The 24,611-nt window shown below is 20.1% G+C and overlaps 1 protein-coding gene across 1 annotated transcript; it reads left to right on the top strand.

Moving 5' to 3' along the window:
• Nucleotides 1-2,564: 2,564 nt before the first annotated feature.
• On the top strand, nt 2,565-8,254 carry LOC147656464 (uncharacterized). Its single transcript, XM_086915031.1, has 3 exons — nt 2,565-2,725; nt 2,798-3,014; nt 6,765-8,254. The coding sequence occupies exon 3, from the start codon at nt 6,778-6,780 to the stop codon at nt 8,059-8,061; it is 1,284 nt and encodes a 427-aa protein (XP_086771157.1). The 5' UTR covers nt 2,565-2,725; nt 2,798-3,014; nt 6,765-6,777; the 3' UTR covers nt 8,062-8,254.
• The last annotated feature ends 16,357 nt before the right edge of the window (nt 8,255-24,611 follow it).

The raw sequence follows: 24,611 nt of genomic DNA, 5'->3' as shown, positions 1-24,611 counted from the left end.
CCAAAATGAAATGAAAATAGTTGAATATCTTAAATATTTAAATATTGATGTAGTGCTACGTGTATTTATATAATCTATTAATATTGTGCTTAATTTTATGTGTATATATAAAATGAAGAGTATCACATTCATAAAAAATAAATGAAACAAATAAAAAATAAATATTGCAATTCATAAATAATAATATAGTAATATGCTAATGGAATATTGGAATAAAATAATCTTTACAAGAATAAATTTAATATTTTTGAATTTAATGGATAGTGTACATCACATAATAAATAAAAGGATATAAGGAATAAAAGGAATAAAAGGAACCAGAAAACTGATGATCTACAGCGAAACATAATGAAGATTCTGTAAGTGTATATATTATATGGAATATAATTTATGTTAGCATTATAATTTCTGAATAGAATAACGAAATAGAAAATTCATATTAACATTTTAAAATGTAATTATTTTTTAAATGCAAAGAAAGAAAGTATTAAAAATAATTTTATTCATGATTCAAAACATATTATGTGTAATACTGGAATGTGTATAAATATTACGTAATATGCATATCTAAAAGCTTCGCAATCTCCAGATATCAATTTCATGGAATACTTGTGATTATTTAGATTAGAAAATATGAAATTTCTCTTAAAAAAATTCAAAAAATGCTTTCATGGAAAAGTAAAACAAGATTCCATTGTGCATAATATTTAAGTTAATCCAGTATCTAAAAGAATTGTAGCAATTATATATATATCCAAAAGAATTCTAAAAAATATTACTTTTTATTATGAAATTAATTTTAATCGCGTTTTTTTAAAAATTTTTAAAAAATTTAGAAATCATACGATTATTTATTACTTGTATATTTTTGTTGATTTTTATTTGTTAATTTCAAATTATGTAAATAAACAATTTTTTTTACATTATATTTATTCCAGACATTTTCAATGTATATATTTATTATTTAATAAACAATAATTTCACAAAGTTTTGTTTGAAATTAATTAATATACAATATTTTCTACATTGTATAATATTTCATTTTTAGAAAAAGAATTTTTAAAAATTTATACGTATATATGAATTGTATTATTGTAATATAATTAATTGTAACTTTGTGTTTATATTTATAACATAAGCAATATTATTATCTGTTTTCTGTTAAAAATAGCATTCTATTTATATATTGCATATATTGAACTGCTAATTTGATGTTTTGACATGATATTCTTTCTAATATGTCACATCTAACTACGTTCTTATAGCAATTTGAATCTTTCAAAATCGTTTTTTCTATAATCATAGTTTTTTATTTATGCCACTTTTTTCACGAATAATAATGTGATGTCATTGTTTTTATGATATTGCATGTTCTTTAATGATTGCATAAATAAATATAATAAATGTTTAAATAAACTACAAAGAATTTTCAAAAAAATATTCTATTCTTACAATTATCATTAGAATTAGCTTTCTAATCATTTATTTTAATGACTTTGAAATATATTGTAAAGAATATAATTTTGAGAAATATTTTTCTTTGTGCGTAAATAGCAGTTAACTTTATTTTTGCAAACAATTTGCAAAAAAATTTTGATATTATATTATTGAATTCTATATATATGCATCCATAGACTATGCACCAGTACCATCATTATTTATTAACTATTTATATGAAAAATATCGTCTAATATATATAATGATAAATATAAATATTAATGATAAATATTATTTATAATTAGAATCATATTTCAATGATAAAATCAAAATTTTAATGATTATAATATCAATTCCATACTTATAATTAGTATTTATTAGTTTCTCCGTTTTATGTACGAAGAAAATCTTAAAGAAAAATTTAAATCCATAAAGAAATAGATTTTCGAAAAATTCATTATACATATCTGTATCCTGTTTATCGTTATCTGTTTTCCTGTTTTCCTGATGTTTTTATATAAATAGTGGCGATCACTGATATTTATATAATGGATAAAAATATAATAATATAGTAGATAGAACTTTGATATAATATCAAAAATATTTTTCAAATAATTCAATAATTAAAGTCAACTATTCATTATATGTGAAGAAAAATTTGCTCAAAAACAATGTATTAATATAATATCTTAATATTAAACATATTTTGTTTAATATTAAACAAACTCACTAATTATAAGATAAATGAGAAAGAAGCTATTCAACTGATGGATTTAAATTAAGGATCACATTCATCCATTCTTAATTAATATATTTTTATATTACAAGATAAAAAAATTGATAGTAAAAATTATAACAAATAGGAGCAATTAAATGAAATATATAATAATATTATTAATTTTTATGCAAATACTAATGGACAAGCAATATTATATATACGTATTTGAAACTTGATTTTTAAAAAAACGAAATCTCATACAAAAAAATTTTATTTTACATTTTCGATTTATTTCTTCCTAAGAAATTATTCCATATTTGATAGTACAAATTTCCGTTATGTCAAATATCAAATATTTCATCAGTTTGGAGAAGGGGGACAAATGATAAATTTGCTCCTCCCTATGTCCATATCTTCCTTATGAAAGCAGAAATTGTGGCAGAAATCCAACACAGAAAGTAGTCTTATTTAACTTTAGAAGAAGAAGATATTCATCTGTAATATATTTTATAAAACATTACATCAACAGGAATAAATTAGTTATATTATTCGTTTTTTCGCTAAATTTCGGTAAGTAAAATATAAATATATAATTTTTTATTTAAACGAACAATTTAATTTATAATTTTGTTTTTTTTTTAGATATATTTCTTTAATTTTACATTTTCAATCTCTCTTTATTTTTTTATTTTGGAATATTTTTGGAATAGTAACAATACATCATCTGATACTATCTGATACATCATCTAATTGACATTATCTATTGATATTTGCGCACTGCAAGAAATATTATACATATAAAAAGTTTTATTAGTCGCAAATAAAAACAATATAAAAGGATATTCTTATTTCGATATACGTAAGTGAAGCATAACTTATTATTTAACTATTATATAACTATTAAACAGTTTTAAATTTTTATATTTGTGAATACTCAAATATTTTGACAGTCGCTATTACATAATATAATTTTATTGAATCAGCTATTATCGATATAAAAGTAATAAAATGAATGATAAAAGTTGCGATAGAAATAGAATTTTCACAAAAAATGAAAATTTTTAAATAAAAATTATGACTGTTAAAATATTATTAATATTATACATAATATATGATTTAATAAGATTTTTTTCGTATATTATTCTAGAGAATTTTATAAAAATTACATAACATATTCATGAAATATCTTTTAGATCGATTCTAGATGTCTAGACGTCTAGATGTAAAAGTTATTATACAAAAATATTGTTTAAGAGTTATTAAGATATAAGCAATTTTTGTTAAATGAAATGAAATAAATAAAATAAATTACAATAATAAAATAAATTTTATTTTTTTCACATCATTATATTGTTTCGTTTCATTATTTATAACTTAATAAATAAACAATATATCGACTTTATTTTATGTTTATTTTAATAATTATATAATAGAATAAATCATTTTCTAAGAATGATTGAACGAATATATTAATATTATATAATTTTTCTTCAATTTCATTTACATATTTCAATGAATAATCGATAGAAGAAATAATATAATGAGATAAAATCGATTAATTATTAAATAAATGTTTTTTTTTTTATTAAAAAGAAATTCAAAGCAATATATCAATTCAAAATTGTTTTTTCTTTTGTAGAATATATTTAAGAAAGTTTTGTATAATATATTATTTACTGGTTTTAGAAATATAATTTTTTTTATTTATTTTTTATGAATGTAAAAAAATTTTTAGCATCAAATAACTTTCGAAATTAAATAAAATGGAAAATATTAGATATACGGGACATGAAAGACTTTATAGGAAAAATAGAAATATGTAAACAAAATTATAATTTTCGCTATGTGATGAAATATCGTATGACAAATTAATTCGTTTCAAAAATTTCTTGTAAATAATAGATTTTAAAAAAAAAATGAATAAGACTAAATTTTTATCCTTTCTTATACATGATACGATGAAGAATTTTTAAATAAAATTCTCGATATATCAATTTTAATAATCTTTAAATATTCTAGTATCACTTTGAACAACTTTCTTTTTTCACGTAATAGACGATAATTTTGAAAAAATATAAAGTATTATGAAAAAATTTTTGGATTAAATTATTATGTTGAATTCTACTTATATGCATACGTTCATAATGCATCAATATACAATTTTCACTTATCAATTTGGTTGTATAATAGAACAATTGACATCCAATATATAAACCTAATGAACTTTTCAAAAATGTATTTCATGGTGAAATTCTAATCTATAACAAGGTATTCCATGGATTCAAAAGAGTAGAATTTTAATATATTATATAATATATATATAATCGAAGTTACAATAACAACAACAGTTACAATAACAATAACAAATATTAATTTTGCACTCAATATCTATTATTTTAACTTTAGTCATTATAATTTCAATAATTTTGAAAGATTTGTCTAATACCTAAGTCCATTATGGATAAATAATAAGTTTCATGATAGTAATTTCATATATTATGGATATTAGTTATATATATTGTTCACATAATTATATATAAAAATAATTGATAAGTAAAATCAATTGGCATTTACGTGTAGACTTTGTGCAAAGGAAAAAATTGTTTAAAATAATGCTTTTTATAATATATTTTAAAGTTGTCAAAATTGAAAACATTAATAACTTCATTTAAATTTTTAAATTATGCATGAATTATATTAAAAATTTATATTATGCAAAATGATTGCAAAATAACAATATTCTAACTTTCCAAAATTGATATCTATTTCTATTTTTATACTTTATAATAATGAATATAAGATAATAAAATTTAATGCATAAAAAAAATATCTATACATAACCATATAATATAAATATATGTATTATATACGTATAAGCTTTATAAATAACCTCTAATAAAATCAATATTAAAGTTTTTATAAAAATATGTTTGTAACAAAAAAAAAAAAAATGATATGAGATTAAAAATGAATGAATTTCAAGTGTATTTAGTTTCTTATAATAGTAGCTTTTTTGTAAAATTAAGAATTTTTTCTTAATTCTTTATATATTGGTTTTTTTATTTCTTCAATTATAAATAATTGTGACATTTTTAAAATAATTTAATAGTACATTTATTTATTATAATAAGAAGTTTCTGAAAATTTATGACTATTAATACAAATATTTATGAGTACAAATAAATTTATAACATTAGCTTATTAATAAAAAATCTTATTATATTATATATATATACATATATAACTTGGTTTTTATTTCATATATTTAGATATATTTTGAAATATTTAATTATTTGATTATTATTTTATGTTCTATATGCTCTACTATATGTTCTATATGCTTATGTTCTATATAAAAATGGTTATTATATTTGTGATTTAATTTATAATCATAATTATAAATAATTATAAAATAATTATAAAATATTATAAAAAATTTTATAATTATAAAATTATAAATAATAATATAAAGGTAAATATATATATTAATAATAATAAAAATAATAATAACATTTTAAATTTATTAAATATTATAATTAATATATTTTTAAATAAATACAAATTTCTATTCAAGAAAATCAGAATTTTATATAAAAATTTATCAATATATTTTTTAAATAAAAATAAAATTATTAATAATTACGCAATTTAGCATTTTATTTCAATTTTAATTAGGAAAATAAGAAGAAAGAAAAAATAATAATCTTTTGCCATTTAAAAAAAAATATTATTATTTAGAATTTCTTTTATATATATGTATAATAATGTATACATGCAATTATTATTTATTTTCTCTTGATATAAATCGCAATGGCAACTAATATTTATAATGAATGAATTATCAAAAAACTGTCTCTTCATCAATGATGACAAAAATATATTATATTTTTATATTATATATAATTTATAAAATATAATATATTTTTTTCTTCATTTGAATTTTAATAATAAAATGAAATTATTAAAGAGGAACTGTAGTTAAATAGCTTTTAGCTATAGTATTATAACTTTTTTAGCTATAGTATTTATTTCTTAAATTAAAAATATTCGCATAATTAAAATTATTAATTACTGTGTCAAATTTTTTAAAACTCTGTTTTTTATTTGAAGTTCTCAGATATATAATTTTAATTATAATAAGTTCACAGAAAAAAATTGTAAAAAAGAAACGTTTTAATCATTTAACGCATTAATTTTCAAAAAATGACAAAAAACAAAATATTCTTTTTTTTAATATTATTTCCATATTATCATCTTTTCTTTCTTATAGAAAGAATTCAGATACACGCTTTAAAATATGATAAACATTGCTTATTTTAATATTATAATAAATAAAATAAAATATTATAATTATAATGTTAATATAAATATGCAAATTTGTCCAAATATTTTGGATGGATTATTATATAAGACACATATTTAAACATTAGTTAAATTAATTTATGACTATATATATTCATTTTATTATTTATATATATACTGTTTTTTTTATTTCTCTTCACATTTTTTATATCTACATAATTATTGATTAACAAAAATATTTAAATAAATCGTTTGTGTAGATAAAAAAAATAATTAAAGATTTATATTTTATTTTTTATTATTTCAGGCATTTTCAAATTATGAAGCTATCAACGATCTTGGTAATATTTATTTTTTCATTATCAATTGCATTTGGAAACATTATTCAAGATATAAAATACAATATAAATACAGATATCTGCGCGAATGAAACTTTAATATTAAAATTTCCAAGTTTAGTACTTAATAAGTATTCTATTGTTTCTCTCTCCATAAAATGTATTAATATAGAAGTTAGTGATCTTATAATTGAAAAAGAAACATTCGATAACATGCCAAATTTGAAATATCTTGATCTTCGAGTAAATAATATTCCTTCTGATTTATTTTCTTTTGGTAATAATTCAAATCTGGAAATACTACGTTTGGGTTATCAAAGTCGGCAATACTATTGGTATACGAACGAACAAACAAGAATAACAAACATATTTCCTGAACTTCAATTATTGGATTTAGAATATGCAAATATCAATAGATTGGAAAGTAAATTAGAGAATCCTTTCCCAAAGTTAACACACTTGTTTTTCGCAGGAAATATGATTCGAAATAATTTCATAAAGGATCTTTCGCTTTACAAATTAACATATCTCGACCTCAGCCATAATAAAATTTCTAAATTCTCATTCGAAGGATTGAATAATTTATCATCATTAATCTTGGATAATAATAATATCCAGCAAATCAGTGGGGATATTTTCAGTAACGATATTATATTAAATGGATTAAAGAAATTAGAAAATTTATCGTTGGCAAACAATCAAATCAATTATTTGCATGATGATACATTTGAACAAATAACCAATCTTCGATATTTAAATCTTCGTAATAATAGATTATATAATTCTAATTTAGATATATTAAAATCTTTGAAGTTTTTAGAAATTCTTTTATTGGATAATAATTCATTCAATAGTGTTCCAATTGGAATACCCTTAAATATAACTACACTTTCATTAAATTCCAACAAAATAGAATATCTAATAAATAGCTCCTTTGTTAATATGCAGAATTTAAGAAAATTATATTTAAATGAGAACAAAATTTCAACCATCGATGTAGACGCGTTTCAGGCTCAAAAATTATTAGAAGAGTTATATCTCAGTGATAATCAACTAAATTTCTTACCAACAAATTGGCACAGATCTCTGAAGAATCTTCAATATCTAAACTTATCAGGAAATAAATTCATTTCGTTGGAAATGGTGATTTCTAACTTGCCTATAAAAGTGTTGTATTTGGAGCGTAATCCTATTCAATTCATCAATTCAAGTATATATCAAATAATACCAAAAAATATGATAATTTATTTAAATATTAATTCATGATTTATAATGAGTCATGTATGCAAATATTAATCAGAATTAGATATTTATCTAATGATTAAATACGGTAATTTTATTAAAACTGAAATTATATTAATTCAAAGTATGTAAGCATAATATAAATTAAATTCATTTTTTAATTTTGTAATTGTTAATTATATAATATTATTGTGCAAATAAATGTATATGTACTAAATATATTGTTCATTTTATTGCTTGTAATATATTTTTTTCCCATATTTTTTCTTTTGACATAAGATACATTAAAGTGATTTTTTTTTACTTTCAATTTGTTTTTATTGTACTTTCTACTATCTAAAACTATGATACTTGATGAAAAAAATAATATGTATAAAATTTCAATATGATTGTATAAATGGAATCTATACTTCAATATACAACGATTTTATATTAATTTTGAACATATTTTTATTTTCTTATTTTCCGAATATTAGTAAGTAATTTGTTAATAAAAATATCATTTCTTAATTCGATAATTCTATAATTTGTGTATAATTTTCAATAATATAATCATAATTGTTAAATTTTATCGTTAAATTTAAAATATATCAAAGTATCGAGTCATAGTATATAACTTAAATATTCTCAACATTTCTCTATGAAAATTTTTATAAAATACAGTAATATTCATGAAATCGTGAATATTATTATGTTTTATCTAAACATGGACGTAAAAATTACAAAAGAATAACAAAAAAGAAGTATCAATAATTTATCACTTATTACAAGTTTACAAGATTTAACAAAGCTTATTATATTGTGACATTACATGTTTAAATACATAATGAAATATATGATACAAAAAGTTTGATTTTATTAGAATAAATGATAAAATGAGATTTACTATGTCTTTCCTGTTATATGATATATTTTTATGATGTGTACTTGAGAAAAAAATTTCTCAAATCAAACGGGCTTGAAATATTTTTTTTTTTTTAAATTTCAGAAAACTTAATTTAATATTAATATATATTAATACAAATTTTATATTAGGTACAAAAGAAAATTATATTTCATAAAATTTCTTTTTATTCAATATATATAGAGCAAAAACAGTCATGAAAGCAAATTACAAAAAATTTTTAAATAATAAAAATCTTGATGGATCTTTTCCATGAGGAAATACTTTCCATATTTTTTTTCATCAAACAATTAATCGAAACCAAATTGTCTAATTTATATATTTATATTTATTTCATTAAAAATTTGTATTGTATGCATTATTATAACAAATTAATAGAAATTAATAATATGTCTATCTTTTTAGATAATTTATATATTTAATTTGTATAATAAATTGAATAATTGTAATTGTTTTTGAAAAATTTCGAGATCTAAAATTTCTTCAAAATTTATATTCATATTTCACAATTGATAAAAATATTGTGATCATTTTTCGTATTTATATTAAAACATGTGGCATTTTTTTATTTTTTATTTTTGTTTTTGATAATTATATATTGATTAAGACACTTTAATTGGACATTTGTTATTAGAAAACAAGAATAATCTACTTCAAGTCTTGAGAAAACTTGTTAATTATTAGCACACATTTATTTATTAGATACATTAATAAAAAGAAAATGGAACGAATTCATCAACGATTACTAGAGACATTAAATTACAATACTTAAATTGCAATATTTAATTTCTAAAAATTAAATTTTTAAAAAATTTTTTTACATTTAGAAATATTTAGGATGGAATTGTAGAAAAATCAATTCCACAACTCCTCTAAATTCATGAACACAAGTACAACTCGAATCCAGATAGTCACGTTTACAATCCCATAAATTTTCTGCGTCTTGTGCAATAAGTCGCACAGTTTTTCGCAATATTCTGATTTTAAGAAATTAACTTCAAGTGCATGAGTTGCACAAATATTAGGCGCATGTTTTGTTTGCATTGTTTGTTTTAAGCAAATTAAGCATTGAATACCGGAACAAGGAATGTGGTTTTTGCAGAACTTACAGTAAGAAAAACACATATTTTTGTATATCGAACAGTGTAATAACAATAAACAACGAATTAATAATAGCTATATTCTCGTCCTCGATATAATAATAGACAAAGCAATAAGAAATAAGATGCAACACAAAAAACGTATCGTCTTATCGTATCTTTGCATTCTACAAACACCTAGCTATTAGCTTACATCCACCAAACCATTATAGTAATATTGTTGGGGACGCGAATATTCAGTTGTCCGAATGAATTATGATATTCATAATATGTCACCTGATTAAATCGTAAGTTGATAACATAAAATACGATTCATTCAAATTCGGATGAATATGAACAACAAAGGCATATACCTATATTTATTTATTTCAAAACATTTGATTCATGTACCTATGTACGGATCTATATTCATAAAAACAGATTGTTTTTCTGAAACAAATAATGAACTTCGGCTAAGGCTACTATTCATGCATTTCTATATTTTTGTCCTAGTTTGTTATTGCGGCACACACAGATGTCCAGAAAGATTTTCTATAATAAAATTTATAATAATATATAAAGTTTTTCGGATTATATTCGATTTTATCAAAGATTTGCATAACATTATTTTCATATTAATTAATTAGTTATTAAAAAAAATTATTACTTTTGTTAATTTTATTTTAAATATAAATTAATGATTAGGAAACAAATTAACGATCGATGACCATTTTAAATATTTAATTTTATAATATCCTATACATGTATTTTTCAAATTTTATACGTAAGAATTTTTTTACTTTTTTTAATATTAGAAAAGAAAGGAAATTATTATTAAATAAACTATTATTAAATTATATAAAAACATCAAAATAAAACAATCGATCGCGTTGATCACAATGCGCCTTTTTAAATGTGTATAATTTTATTCATTTATATAATATTCATTTAGAGTGACTTCAAACTATTAGGTTTTTAAAAATTTCATATTTTTAAACATTTGAGAAACAATACTATTATATATGATCTAACAAATAGACCATATATTAAAATTGAGAAGATAGAGAAAAAAAATAATTTTTAATCCTGCATAGTATGCTGGTAATTCTTTTCTCAAAAAAATTTAAGATATGTTTTTTTTAAATAGAGCTGTATAGTGAAATTGTTTTTTATATATCAGTTGATTTTTTTCATTCTATAAAAAAGCATTGCATTTAGATAAAAAATTAATTAATCTTTAAAATATCTTTCTTTTTCACTTGAATTATAAAATAGGTCCAAATGAATTACTATTTTCCATTTTTAATACGTCATAGATTATTTTTTAACTTCTTTATTCAAGTAATTGTAGATATTTGGAATTTGACAATCTTTAACATTTTAAATATTTTGTATAGAATATACGAATATATTTAATCTTTTAATGATTCTCATAAAAAAATTTTAAGTATTAAATTAAAAAAATATGAAGTTCATTTTATTTTTATATCGAATATTAAATTAGAATATTTTCAATCTAAATATTGTTATATAATGTATAAATTTAATGTTTTTTGATTAATCTATCCATCTATATTTTATTGATCTAATCTAATATTCAAAATTTATATAACTAAGCGAAAAAAACGTAAATAAATTTTAGAAAACAATTATAAAGAAAAAATAATTTCAATCTTCGAATTTATCATGGATTCAATTGCGAAAAAAATTTTTAGTGTTTTTACAATTGATTTTTTAAAGTTTTGAAAATTATTTTTATTCTTTTATTTATTACATGATGTAAAAATTTAAAAAAAACTTAGGATTTGTAAAAATAAAACTTTCATGCACTAAAATGAATTTAAATAGATTTGTTTACGATTTTTTTTTTTTACGAAATTATAATAATTTAAAGTATCAACAATTTTTTATCATAATATATAAGTATATAATTTAATATATAATTTAGCATATAGCATATAATTTATGATCAAAGTATATAAGTCGCTTTATTTCAATTAATTCTATGTTTTTTAATAAATGAATCGGAATAAGTAAAAAGTTTAATCCTATACAGATCAAAAGAATCTACTATTAATAATGATAGAAGTTCTATATCATATTAATTTAAATTTCTTATAATTTTTTGTGATAATTAATACAATTAAATAAAATTAAATAAAAAAATTGACAATAAATGTTAATCAGTGTTTTCGTTAATAACAACATTGAATTTTTTTTCCATTCAATTTTGCATCAATATTTTTCTATTTTGTTAAATTTTTAACATTTTTGAAAAATTGAAAAATACATAAATACATACATATGCATTTCATAATAATTACGATAATTAAACTATATATATTTTTGAATTTCATACAAATTGAACACGATTTGCCACAATTAATCTTTAATTAATTTATATTATATAATTTTTAATTTGATGGAGGTCATATTTAATATTGATTATTATTGTCAATATATATTATTATTTAAATGACTATTTATTTAATACATTTTTACATGCTTAAATATTAATATACGGATATATATATTGTATAAAAAATTTTAAATCAATCACACATGATAAAAATAGATAAAATATTTTAAGAAACCAATCATATATGTAGAAGATAAAATTAGAAAAATAATGTAATAATTAGAAATGAATATTAAAAAAAGGAAAGTGTTGTAAATTAGAATCATAAATTAAAAAAAATTATAGAACATGAGGAAGAATATCTAACTAACACATATAATTTTTATATCACTTTCTAAAAGGTCAATGATCTCCAAAGTAAAGTAGATTTACTCGTATGAAAGCGATTGCCAAGGTAAAAGAAGCACACGTGCATAATGACAGTGAAAGGATGCACGATTCCATGCCATTTTATTCTTGACTGAAACTAACTAGTTATTATTTCACTTGAAAACAAAGATAGATTGCGGAAAACAATTCGCGACATCTATAAAGATCATATTTTCCTGTTTGAGAATATCATTTGCATACACGTTTCTTGACACAGCACGTTCTAGTTGTCTCTAAATGTACGAGAATACTTGTTTTTTATTCATAATACTAAATAACCATGAACTTCATAACGTAAGATTGACATTACTTTAGGCTAAGAAATTTGTATTTATTACATTATAATATGACATTATGATATATTATGAAAATTCTAATAAAGAGTTATATTACTTATTACATTGTTTTATATTTTTATCTTAAGATTTTGATCTTCAATTTTTTTCCTATAAAATTTTCTTTTATTTTTGAAACAAAGAATTCGTTATATAGATTTTCAACTTAAAATTTTTTAAAAATAAGTAATAATGAATACATTATAGAGGATTATTTAACAAGACAATAAAAAATTATTTAATTCTTTTAAAAAATCCTTTTAATACTTTTTTACTCTAATTCAAAGATATATTTTTACAGTAATATAGTTAATTTATCCATCAATTTTATCAATTTTAATGTGAAATTCATTTCTTAAAATAACAAAAACAATTAAAATATCAAAATTAATAATTTTTATATCGTTTTCATAAAATTAAACTTTCTACGAATATTGACGTGACTAGAATAGTGTTCAATGTTTTTTTTTCTTAATATCCATCTTTCTTTTTCAAATTAGCTCTATCGTAGAGTTTCTAATAATACAATCATCTTTTTCTTTTTTTGTTTTTTCTAAATAAAATTTATCATATAATATTAATTTTCATATAATATCTATTGAGCAATAAACTGAAAGTTTATATATTATATGTATTATATATATATATATATATATATATATATATATATATATATATATATATTATATGCATCACAAAAAGAAACATGTTTATAATAAATAAAATTATTCTAGAAAAATATTTTGGATAAAATATATTAACCAAAATAAAAACATAAATAATTCAAAATATATATGAAATAATTAATATAATTATGTGAAAAAAAAATATTTGAATTTTCCAAATTTGTAATATATAAATAAAATTTAATATATAAAATATATACATAAATATGTACATATAAATATAAATAAAATTTTCAGGAACATTAAAATTAAATAATAATTCTTAAATATTTTTAAATAAAAATTTTTAAATAAGTTGTAAAGAGATTAAAATATTACATGTAATCAAAAATATATAAAATTATCATCTATTTGAAATAAAATACAAGATATTCCATATAATTGCAAGTATTTTCAATGTTTTAATAAAAAAGTGTTTTGAACAAAAATTAATTAATTTTTTGCAATTGAATTGCTAATTACAATATTAAAAATTTACAGTAATATTATTTTTCTTATAGTCTTTTAACCTAAATGACACATTTTTTATTTCATGATATTATAACCAATATCAAGACGAGTTTAGAAAATCTATACTTTAATCTTGATATTTTTTTCAAATTCAAATGTAAATAGTAAACAGTAAAAAAAACATATTTGTAAAAAATTAATTTATTTATATTGAATTGTGAACATATACTTTAAGAAAAAAAATTAGTCTTTCTGAATTATACTTTTATAGTTTAGTTGGAAAAGTGGAAAAAATTTTGTATAGTAAAAATAATTAATTAAAATAGATAGTTTTTTTTTCTTTTCCTTATTTTTCTACTTTCTTTTTTCTCCCCCCTTTTTTTTGATCTTTTATCAATATGAAACATTTTTAATTTATATTTTTGTAATTTTTGTAATATATATCTAAAACGTTTGATAAAAAAAATCTGTGTTATCAATTGAATAAATGTTATTTGTGAATTATTTATGAGGACTAATTGTCAATATCTTTCGAGTGAAAAAGTCAATGTACAATTCGTACAATTCGTATTGTACTGATTTAGTGGAAGCTAACAACTGTTGAATGCTTTTCGATTGATCGTAACAAGTATACTTCTTAATTGTGGATTGTATATAAGTCACTTGTCTACTAGAGAGCAGGATTTCTCACAATGTCGTGGCACGTAATCGTGTCTATGATCAGAGCACGATGTGTTCACAAAGTAATTGTAAAATAATCCGGCGGTCAGACTGCAACGTAATCACTATGAAACTCTATTTATGACGATAGATAATCGTATCAGGCGATCAAAAAAAACCCTTTGCTAGTTCAATTGGGAGGGTTTTTTGGTGGAGCATGCCAATAACCAATAATCAGTGTCTAATTCGTGACACCAAGTTCCAGGAAAATTCTTCGCTTGGATGATGATCTATAAAGATCCCAAAAGGGAAAACAAATCAGCGCATCCGTCTCACAGGCTTCCTCGAATCTTATATCAATCGTATTTGGAACAAGTGATGCTAAGATCGCTTCAGTCAGGCCGAAGTATGGCAGAAATATGCAATCACACGTGTCGATCAGACTCTTAAAAACAGTCCTCCAGCAAACATCATTCTTTGTTCAGGTTCAATAGAGGTCTGGTAGCCATATAAACAGGAAAGTATCTACATGAGAACAAATCTCTGTTTATAAATTTCGCTTGCAATAAGTGCTCGCGAGCATAAACATGTATGCGAATTTATAATACATAACTTGAAAAATCGAATGACATATTAAACATGTCGGTAAATATCAAAAGAAGTTGTGTTGAAAACAATGTTTGACACTTCGAAGAATTATTTGACAAACTAAAAAAAAAAAAAAAAATACTATAAAAATAAAAAAAATAAAATTTCGCAGATTGCTATAAAAAAAAAAAGAAAACTCTACAATAAATAAAATAAAAGAGAAATGTGAAAAGAAAACTTTGAATATATTTAAAACAATATGAATCTCATTAAAAACGTTCAATCTATTTTCATGATAACAAAATTGAATAAAATTAGGGTATAAAGTGCAAATACATTAAAATAATATAGGAAAATTACATAATAAGAAAAAGATTATACAAACAAAGATTAAAAGAAGATTAAATAAGAAAATAACATTGATTGACATTATACTGAATAATTATAATTATAATACTGAATAATTTTTAATGCAACAATTGATGCAGTTCATTTCTTCTAAAAAAAAATATTATGTCACTACTATGTCACTTAATAGTTTATAAATCTATTAGCCTGAAAGATATTATAATTTGAAATTTATAAACTTATCTAAGATAAAAAACACGTGATGTAATATACTATTCATAATATAGTTATATTATATTAAATTAATATAATTATAATATAATATAATTTTCAATGCTACTCACAACCAATTTGTTTGTATAATTATAAATATTTTATTATGTGCAATCTCACATTTTGGTAGTTGTTCCATTTATATTATTTATATTGCAATTTCATTTTGCACTACATCCATTTGCTATGTACAGTATATATAAGTTTTTTCTCAATGATAATTGAAGAGAGATTTAATTGTTTCCATTGTTGCAATCGGAATATAGATTTTCTAGTTTATAAATTTTATAGTTATGTTACTCATATTATCATCTTAATGTTACTCAATCTTGAGTAATCTCACTTTGTATTACCCATTTAGTTCACAGTTCGCTTAATGTAGAAAATTCACCTATATTTTCTTTTAAATTAATCTATCCATTCTATTAGATTTATCCCAGAATCTGTTTCATGAAAAAGTTGTATTCTTTCTTCGTTGCTTGAATGCAATTATCTTATTTTAACAATGCTTATTCCATCATCTTTAGATCGTTTTTTTTTTTAATGTACTAATATTCGTCATTTGATATTGTTTCTTTGGTCTATTTTGCTTATTATTTTCAATCTGTCGTATCCTCTTCTAATAGATTTATTAATCAGAAGCGCATTTTCTTTTTAATAGCATCAGATTTAATTCTTTCCACTTCTGAACTTTGTTTAGAATTTTGTTTTGAATTTTTCTATAAAATTCTAAATTATGTTTAGCTTCTTAGTCGATTCTGAAAAGATTAGATTTCTAAATTTTTGAAAAGATTGAAAGAGTAATATATGATGAAGATAAATATCTTTCATCAAAATCTAAGTTTTGATTATTTTTTATCATTATTTTTTATCACAAATATTTCATCTTTCATGTATCAAATTTTGACCATACTAGATCTGTTCTTCAATTATTGTTATATGCACGTAGAATTTTTTTAAAAATTTTATTTCCAATTTGAACAAAACTTTTTTACTTTAGTTTTGTTCTTGTTTATTTCATTGAAATATCTATTTCGCCAAATGAATTTTAAATAAACAGTTTATTTACAATTTTATTCACATTTTTTTCAACAATTTAGCTTTTAATAGAGAATGCGCCAATAAATAAAAATATATTATTTTATTTATGGCAAAACTATAAGATTTATTAGTAAAATCGAAAGATGATAAAAATTATTCGCGTAATTTTCATTAGAATAATTAGTTTTGTGTCATTCTATATATTACCTTTATTAAAAATTATTATTTCTTAATATTAAGTAGGCAGAAAATATTTTATAAAGACAAATTTAAAATAAAAATGATCAATAAATTCAAAAGAAGAAAATTTCTTGTGATTAAAATATTACATATATGAGAAATGAATTGTTATAATAAGAAAATATATCTACTACTATATAGAATTATATAATATTAATATAAATTATTATTTAAAAATGGTATAATTGATTATATAATAATCAGTGCATAAATTAATAAAATGGCTTCTAATTACAAGAATTATATGATACTATTATGATAAATTATTAATAAAATCATAATATCATAACTAATAAATGCTAGTTACAAAAGTGTAGTAGAAATCCAAAAAATATATTTTTCAAAAAAGAATCAAATTATAATTATCGTAACAAAAAATAGAGTTTAAATCAAAGGTCATTATTGAAAAACGCACCCAAAAAATTTATGATTTATATCGAGAATTTCTAATAGTTGAATTTATGCTTTTTTTGTTAGCAAGGAAATAACAAGGAAAAGAAATTACTGATAAATACCAAATTATAAAAATTAATAGTCATAATTAGAGACTTAGATTATTTCTAATCAAATATAAGACAGTATAGTAATAATATTTTCTAATATATATCGAGCAATCCTATATTATTTAATAAAAGACACTATTGACAACTAAAATGTACATAATTTATCAATTTCATTTTTAAGTATTTTCGAAACAAGAATATTCACATATTCTAAACTTTCGTCACTATGTTTTCATCCAAATGACATTTATATTCAATAATTCCTAAAGCAATTTAAAATGCAAATTAAAATAGAATATGATAATATTTTTCATTCTTCCTCAGAGATAATAAAATATTTCATGTGCAAACAAGAAATATGTTGCATATGCAAACAAGAAATATGTTGCATATGCAAACAAGAAATATATTGCCAAACACTATAAATATTATAAAATATAATAATAATTCTAATTTAATTAATATTTCTATGGAACGGTCATCATTAATAGAAACATAAGATACAGCTACAATCAATGAGTAATACTGCAAAATCCAAATCCAAATGAAATCCAAATGATATTAAAGAAATAAATAAATCATTTTCAATGAAATGAAATACAATCAGCAATAACAAATGATATGAGTATAAATTTTAATAACATTTAAATAATATAAATAAAGAAAAATAAAGAAAATCTTGAAGAAAATTTTGAAGAAACAAAATAAAATCAAAAAAGAAATTAATCTTATTTAGTCAAAAAAATAAAAAAGAAATGCTTCGATCAATCAAAATCAAATTTGAAAAGCCAAATAAAGAAAAATATATCAAGAATCATTTAATTAAAATTATGAAGAAGTTAAAAACGAATATTAGATATGCCAATTCAGTCATTTAGTGATAGAGATTTATTTTTTTAATTAAATTATAATTAATTCAACATAAATAAAATTTTAGAATGGATTCATTAACGATTTGAATATGAATATGAATCTTGAATATGAATTCTTGAATATGAATCTTGAATAAGTATACATCTTGAATAATATATACATATCATTATGTATATATTAACTATTCAGAAAACTAATTTCAAATCAGATAAACACTTTAACAAAAATTGAAATTAGATTAAAGATTATAAGATTAGATTAAATATATGGAAGTATAGCAATTTACATTAAGAGTAGTTTACACTTACGCGGAAATATAATTATAATTGGAAAAAATTATCAACTTAATTAAACAACATCCAAAATTTTTCTTACTGAATTTTTCTCATTCTTCTAGATGACAATCATAATTCATCATAAGATTATAAGCATAATGTAATAATAAGGACAGAACATTTCATTCTAAAACAAAACTTATTGTTATTAAATTTTGAAAATTTTAATGTTACTTTGTTTAATTCAATAGATTTTTTTTTATCAATTTTTTAATCATTTTGAATGATTATATATCTTGATATTTTGATCTATAAAATATACAATTATTTTCCCGTGTTCTAAATCATAAATAAAAAAGCTAAGTTGAAAATTTTACAAAATAGATTGAGAATTTTTTAGATCAATAATAAAAAGAAAAGTTTTTCGTATTCTCATTAGAAAACTCTGATTCACATAATATTAACAATTATTTTGATACCTTCGTGCAATTAATTCTGAAAATTATCAGTAAATATATCTTTAAAACAAGATCTATTAGAAATAAACTTATTTTGATAAAGTGAATAATAAGTATGCGTTCATACAAAAATCATAAAAGTTTTGACAATAAATGCATATTTCAAAAAACTACAACAAAAAACATAGTAAACAATGTTAAAAAGAAATGTTGATTGATTTATTTATCATCGTTCAGCAAATAAACTTTCAGTAAACAAATTTGGAAAAACAAAATATAGAATAAAATCAAAAATAAATAGAATAAATTAAAAATAAATTAAACAAACAAATGTAATCAATGATATTACAAAACTCATTCGCATCAATTTAATTTATAGATTAAGTCAATTTATAACACATGCAAGAAATAATTAATGAATTTGTAATAATATCAAAAATTTAGGCGATGATAATTTTGAGTTTGTCTTCAATAAATACAAGAAGGAAACTGGAATTATATTTAAAATTTCGATTTAATAAATCTATGAATTCCAATCAATTCAATTAGAATTATCTAATATTATCTAATATTAAAATTTAAATTCGAATTCGGATGAAGTATCTAATATATTCATTAAAAATTTTTTATTAAAGCATTAAGACATCGTTTAGATATGTATTACATTATATTATTTTATATATATTATATTAAATATGATATAATATAATATAATGTAATATAATGTAATATGTAATATAATTTTTATCTTCAAAGTTTTTCTTAAAATATGGAAAGAAGCTAAATACCAATTCTTAAATCTAGTAAAAACAAATTATTATCTCAAATTCGAAAGAGAAAAAAAAAATCAATTTTTCTAACATATCCGTTATTACAAATCAATATAATCTATCCATTATTACAAATCAAAGATCTTTAAATAGAAAAAAAAATAATCTTCTTTCGCATTAAAATAGATAACAACATAGATAACACTGTCATAAATAATCTAGTCATTATCGAATGTAAGGAAACGTTATTTCATTGTGCTTTACTTGGATGTTGAAAAAACTTACGATATGATATGAAAGAAAAAAATCATTAGAAATCTACTTAAATACAATATCAAAAATAATAATAATTTATCATTAATTTATTGCACGAAAGATGTATCAGAATCCTGCTAAATAATATATTGTCTAATAAAATCAATTTTGAATATAACTTTATTTTTAATTATCATCAATGATACATCTATTATATTGAAACCAATTAAAATAATCTTATTTGTTGATAATATAGTTATTAATTGATAACAACAATCTTAGAGCAACATCTTAGAGCAATTTATAGCTTATTTGACAAATTGGAAAAATTTTTTAAGAATTCATCAGTTCAAAAACTAAGTCAATATAAATGATTAAATCATTGCAAATCCCATAATGATAACATTTTATATTTAATAATTAGATTTCCTAATAATTATATTAGGAAATCTATTAATTAACTTTAAACAAAGCAAAGAAATTTGAATTCTAGATTTAACATTTGATGAAAAGCTGTGAGAACTTTTTCATATTAGGAATTTCAAAAATAATTGTATAAAAAAGTTTTATTTATTAATATATTTAATATAGTTATTATTAATATAGTTAAGATGATAACTGTTAAAAATTAAAAAATAGATTGTTTTATATCTATACATAAAATCTTGATTTGCTTTAAATTATAATATAGTTCGATGATTTATAATTTTTTAACAAAAAATATATTAGAAAAGCTAGAAATTTTAACTATCTAATAACTGAGGCATTTTGGATTAATCCAAAATTAGTTATTAAGCGAAACAAATCTGTTTTCAATTGATTCTGCTTGAAAATTATTAATAATTGTCAACTATTCAATAATAATAGCCATGAAACTTCGGAATGATATATTGTATAAAATTATTTTTCCTATAGATAAAGTCTATAGAAAAAATTATCTTCTTCCAAATCTTTTAAATATTCGAATAAAGATATTTACAAAACGCTTAAAATATTTATGTTTCTTGAAAGACAATTCAAAATCTTGGATATTAAATGTATCATAAATTCTCATTCATTTTTCAAATAAAGATGAAAATATAAATATTAGCATAAACAAGTCGAATACGATTGGAATAAGATCATCAAACTACACAATATTAGATAGGTTAAAATATATGTTTTAATTTCAAAAACTGATATTTCAATAAACCACATATTAATATTAGTAGATGCTTTAAATAAATAAATTTAGAAAATAAAAGAAGTCTATATGAATAAATATTTAATTAAGCACTCGTATTGCGTTGCAAGTAACACATAGCCGTAAACATATGGAATCATGTTCGGTAAGATTTCTAATACGATTGTAAAAAATGACTATTTTTGAGTAGAACTTTTAAAATATTATAACATATTCTGGCTAATATCTGTTATTATTAATATATTCTTTAACAAAGCCAATTTTGAGTATAACATTATTTTTAATTATCATCAATGATACATCTGTTATTATTAATATCTATTATTATTAAATCTTCTAAACATTTTCTTCATAGTTTAAAATGAAGATATATAAATTAGATACTTCAGAAAGGTTAAATAACTCGTAATGGTACTAGATATCAAATTTCAAATCTGTTATTTTTCCAAGAAATTTAAAAAAATATTGTCCTCAGAAAATATGTTCAGAGATGAAATATGAAAGGCGAAATATTTTCCGAAGTCGTTGATTGTTTTTTTCGGCCTTTTCGGCCGAAAAGGAAATGAAATATAATTATATTGTGATATAATTATATTTAGATTATATATAGAATACAGATGAGATTAAACAATATGTATAAATATGTGTTATTATATGAAGATAAGCATCAGAAAATTTTTTAAAGCGAGTAATTAATCAGCAAAATAAAGTAAAAGAAAGTGCATCATACGAAACGAATTATATTTTATTCATAAATATCTGATTTCATTCTTCCTTCTTCTTATTTTTTATATTAAATTTTTTTTTTTTTTAAGCAAAAATTGGAATTTTCAAACTTTTTCTAAAATTCTATAGTTACATCATAATTTATTTTTATTTTAATAATATATCGATAACTAATAATTTGTACATTGTATGTTATAAATGAATTGTATGTTATATATAAAAGTATTTCGTGCTGTAGCAAATAAAATAACATATATTCTACAATATATAATATTATGATTCCTATTTTTTTTTTTTCATTTAGTTTAAGAATACAGAAATTTAGAAAAATTATAGAAAATGAGAATTTATATATAATATAAATAATTATAATATATGTTATAATATATGCTTTTAAAAAATAATATATAAAGAATAATATAGCGTAGCAATCAATTCATGTCGCAATTTGTAATAATAATTATATTTTTATTTCAATAAAATTTAATATTGATTATTAAAAGCGCCTTTGCGTACATTAATAATCATAAAGATAAAATCTGATATCAAAAGAATGATATTATTACAATAGAGAAAATTTAAAAAAAAAAATACTCTAATTTCGCAACATTCAAAACCATTAATAGTTGAATATAATTTCATAATATGTATGTGATATTTTTTGAAATATGTGTATTTCTTTTATTTTATTTTTTTTTTTATTCGTAAAGCACTTTGTTTCATTTCACTTTGAAACCATTGCTCGCTTCGTCACCTGCATGTTTTCTTTTTCGAATAATGACTGTTTGAAAGTGATATCCATTATTGTGCCACACACGCACGACATATGTAGTACTTATGTTGTTCTTCTTCGAAGCGAAGCAAATGCGACGTTTTACTTTCGAATGCAAAAAAGCAAAAAAGAAATTGTAAGATGACATAACTCGGGTATATAAACGCGGATAATATTTCGGACTTATTACGTGATTTAACCGAGAGAAAGTCACTCCTCTGTGCGGTTTTCAATTAAATTGCAATCGCTTCGCGACTTTAAATTTACACGTCCTTTTATTTGATTATGTAAAAGAATATTTCGTGTATAACTTTCGCAAAGTTTATTTAAAAATTTTTATTATCCATTTTTTATTATTCACATTAATATTATTTATAGAATATAAATAATTGGAGTTGAAATAATCGAATTTTTAATGACCAATTTTCAAAATTTTTATATGTAATTTAACAAATTCAAAAAAATTATATATATATTATTTTATGAAAATTACAATAGATGAAAATAAAATAAAACTGTAAACAAATCATATTGTTTATCATCAGAGAATTATTAAAAATTAATTAATGATTAATTAAAAATGATTTTAACATATCTTTATTTTAAAAAACAAATAGTTTTTTTTACCAAAAATTTTTTAATGATGATTGACATATTTAAGTATATTTATGAACAGGAAGTATTTATCGGACATATCGAATTCGTTTTAAAAGCTTATACATTCGATAAAACAATTAGATACAACAAACCATTGTTTAGCTTTTTAATATAAATTCACGATGCATAACATCATGAATTGAAAAAACGATATAGCATTATTTTCGACTTTGTGGTTCAAGTTTTTACTGTTTGATGTTTGTTTTGTTATGAATCATATTGAAAACATATCATTTCATTATAGATGATATTATTTAAAAAATTTGGATTGGAATTAATAAATTCAATAAAGTTTTGTGATGCTATTTACACATCGCTCTTTCTGCGAATTGAATGAATTTCACACAAAATTTTCTCTTGCCTATTTTATTATATATAGTATTGTAAAATCTTTCATATTATTCTTCAATCATTCATACTAATCTTTAACTTGTTATTATTTTTATCAATAAACAACGATCTTTCGACAATAGATAAACAAATTCAATATTTACATCGATGCAACTTATTGAAAATTATTCTTCTGTTTTGTCATCCTCAAATGACTTTCTTTAAAAAAAAAGCTTGATCTATTATAAATATTATAGCATAATTCAAACAGTTCATAAGCTTTTTGCATCATTTTATAAATTCCATTTTTAATTATCGCCCATTGTTCCAGATTATAATGAATATCTATAAAATCAAACAATTTTTAACAAGCAGTATTA

This window comes from Apis florea, unplaced genomic scaffold (genome assembly GCF_048593485.1).
Source record: "Apis florea isolate Af1SG1 unplaced genomic scaffold, ASM4859348v1 contig_3758_pilon, whole genome shotgun sequence".
NCBI classification, from domain to species: domain Eukaryota; kingdom Metazoa; phylum Arthropoda; class Insecta; order Hymenoptera; family Apidae; genus Apis; species Apis florea.
This window is presented reverse-complemented; position numbering and strand designations above follow the sequence as displayed.

Excerpts from the sequence above, each read along its gene's own strand:
- LOC147656464 (XM_086915031.1), top strand. The coding sequence starts at position 6,778 with ATGAAGCTATCAACGATCTTGGTAATATTTATTTTTTCATTATCAATT.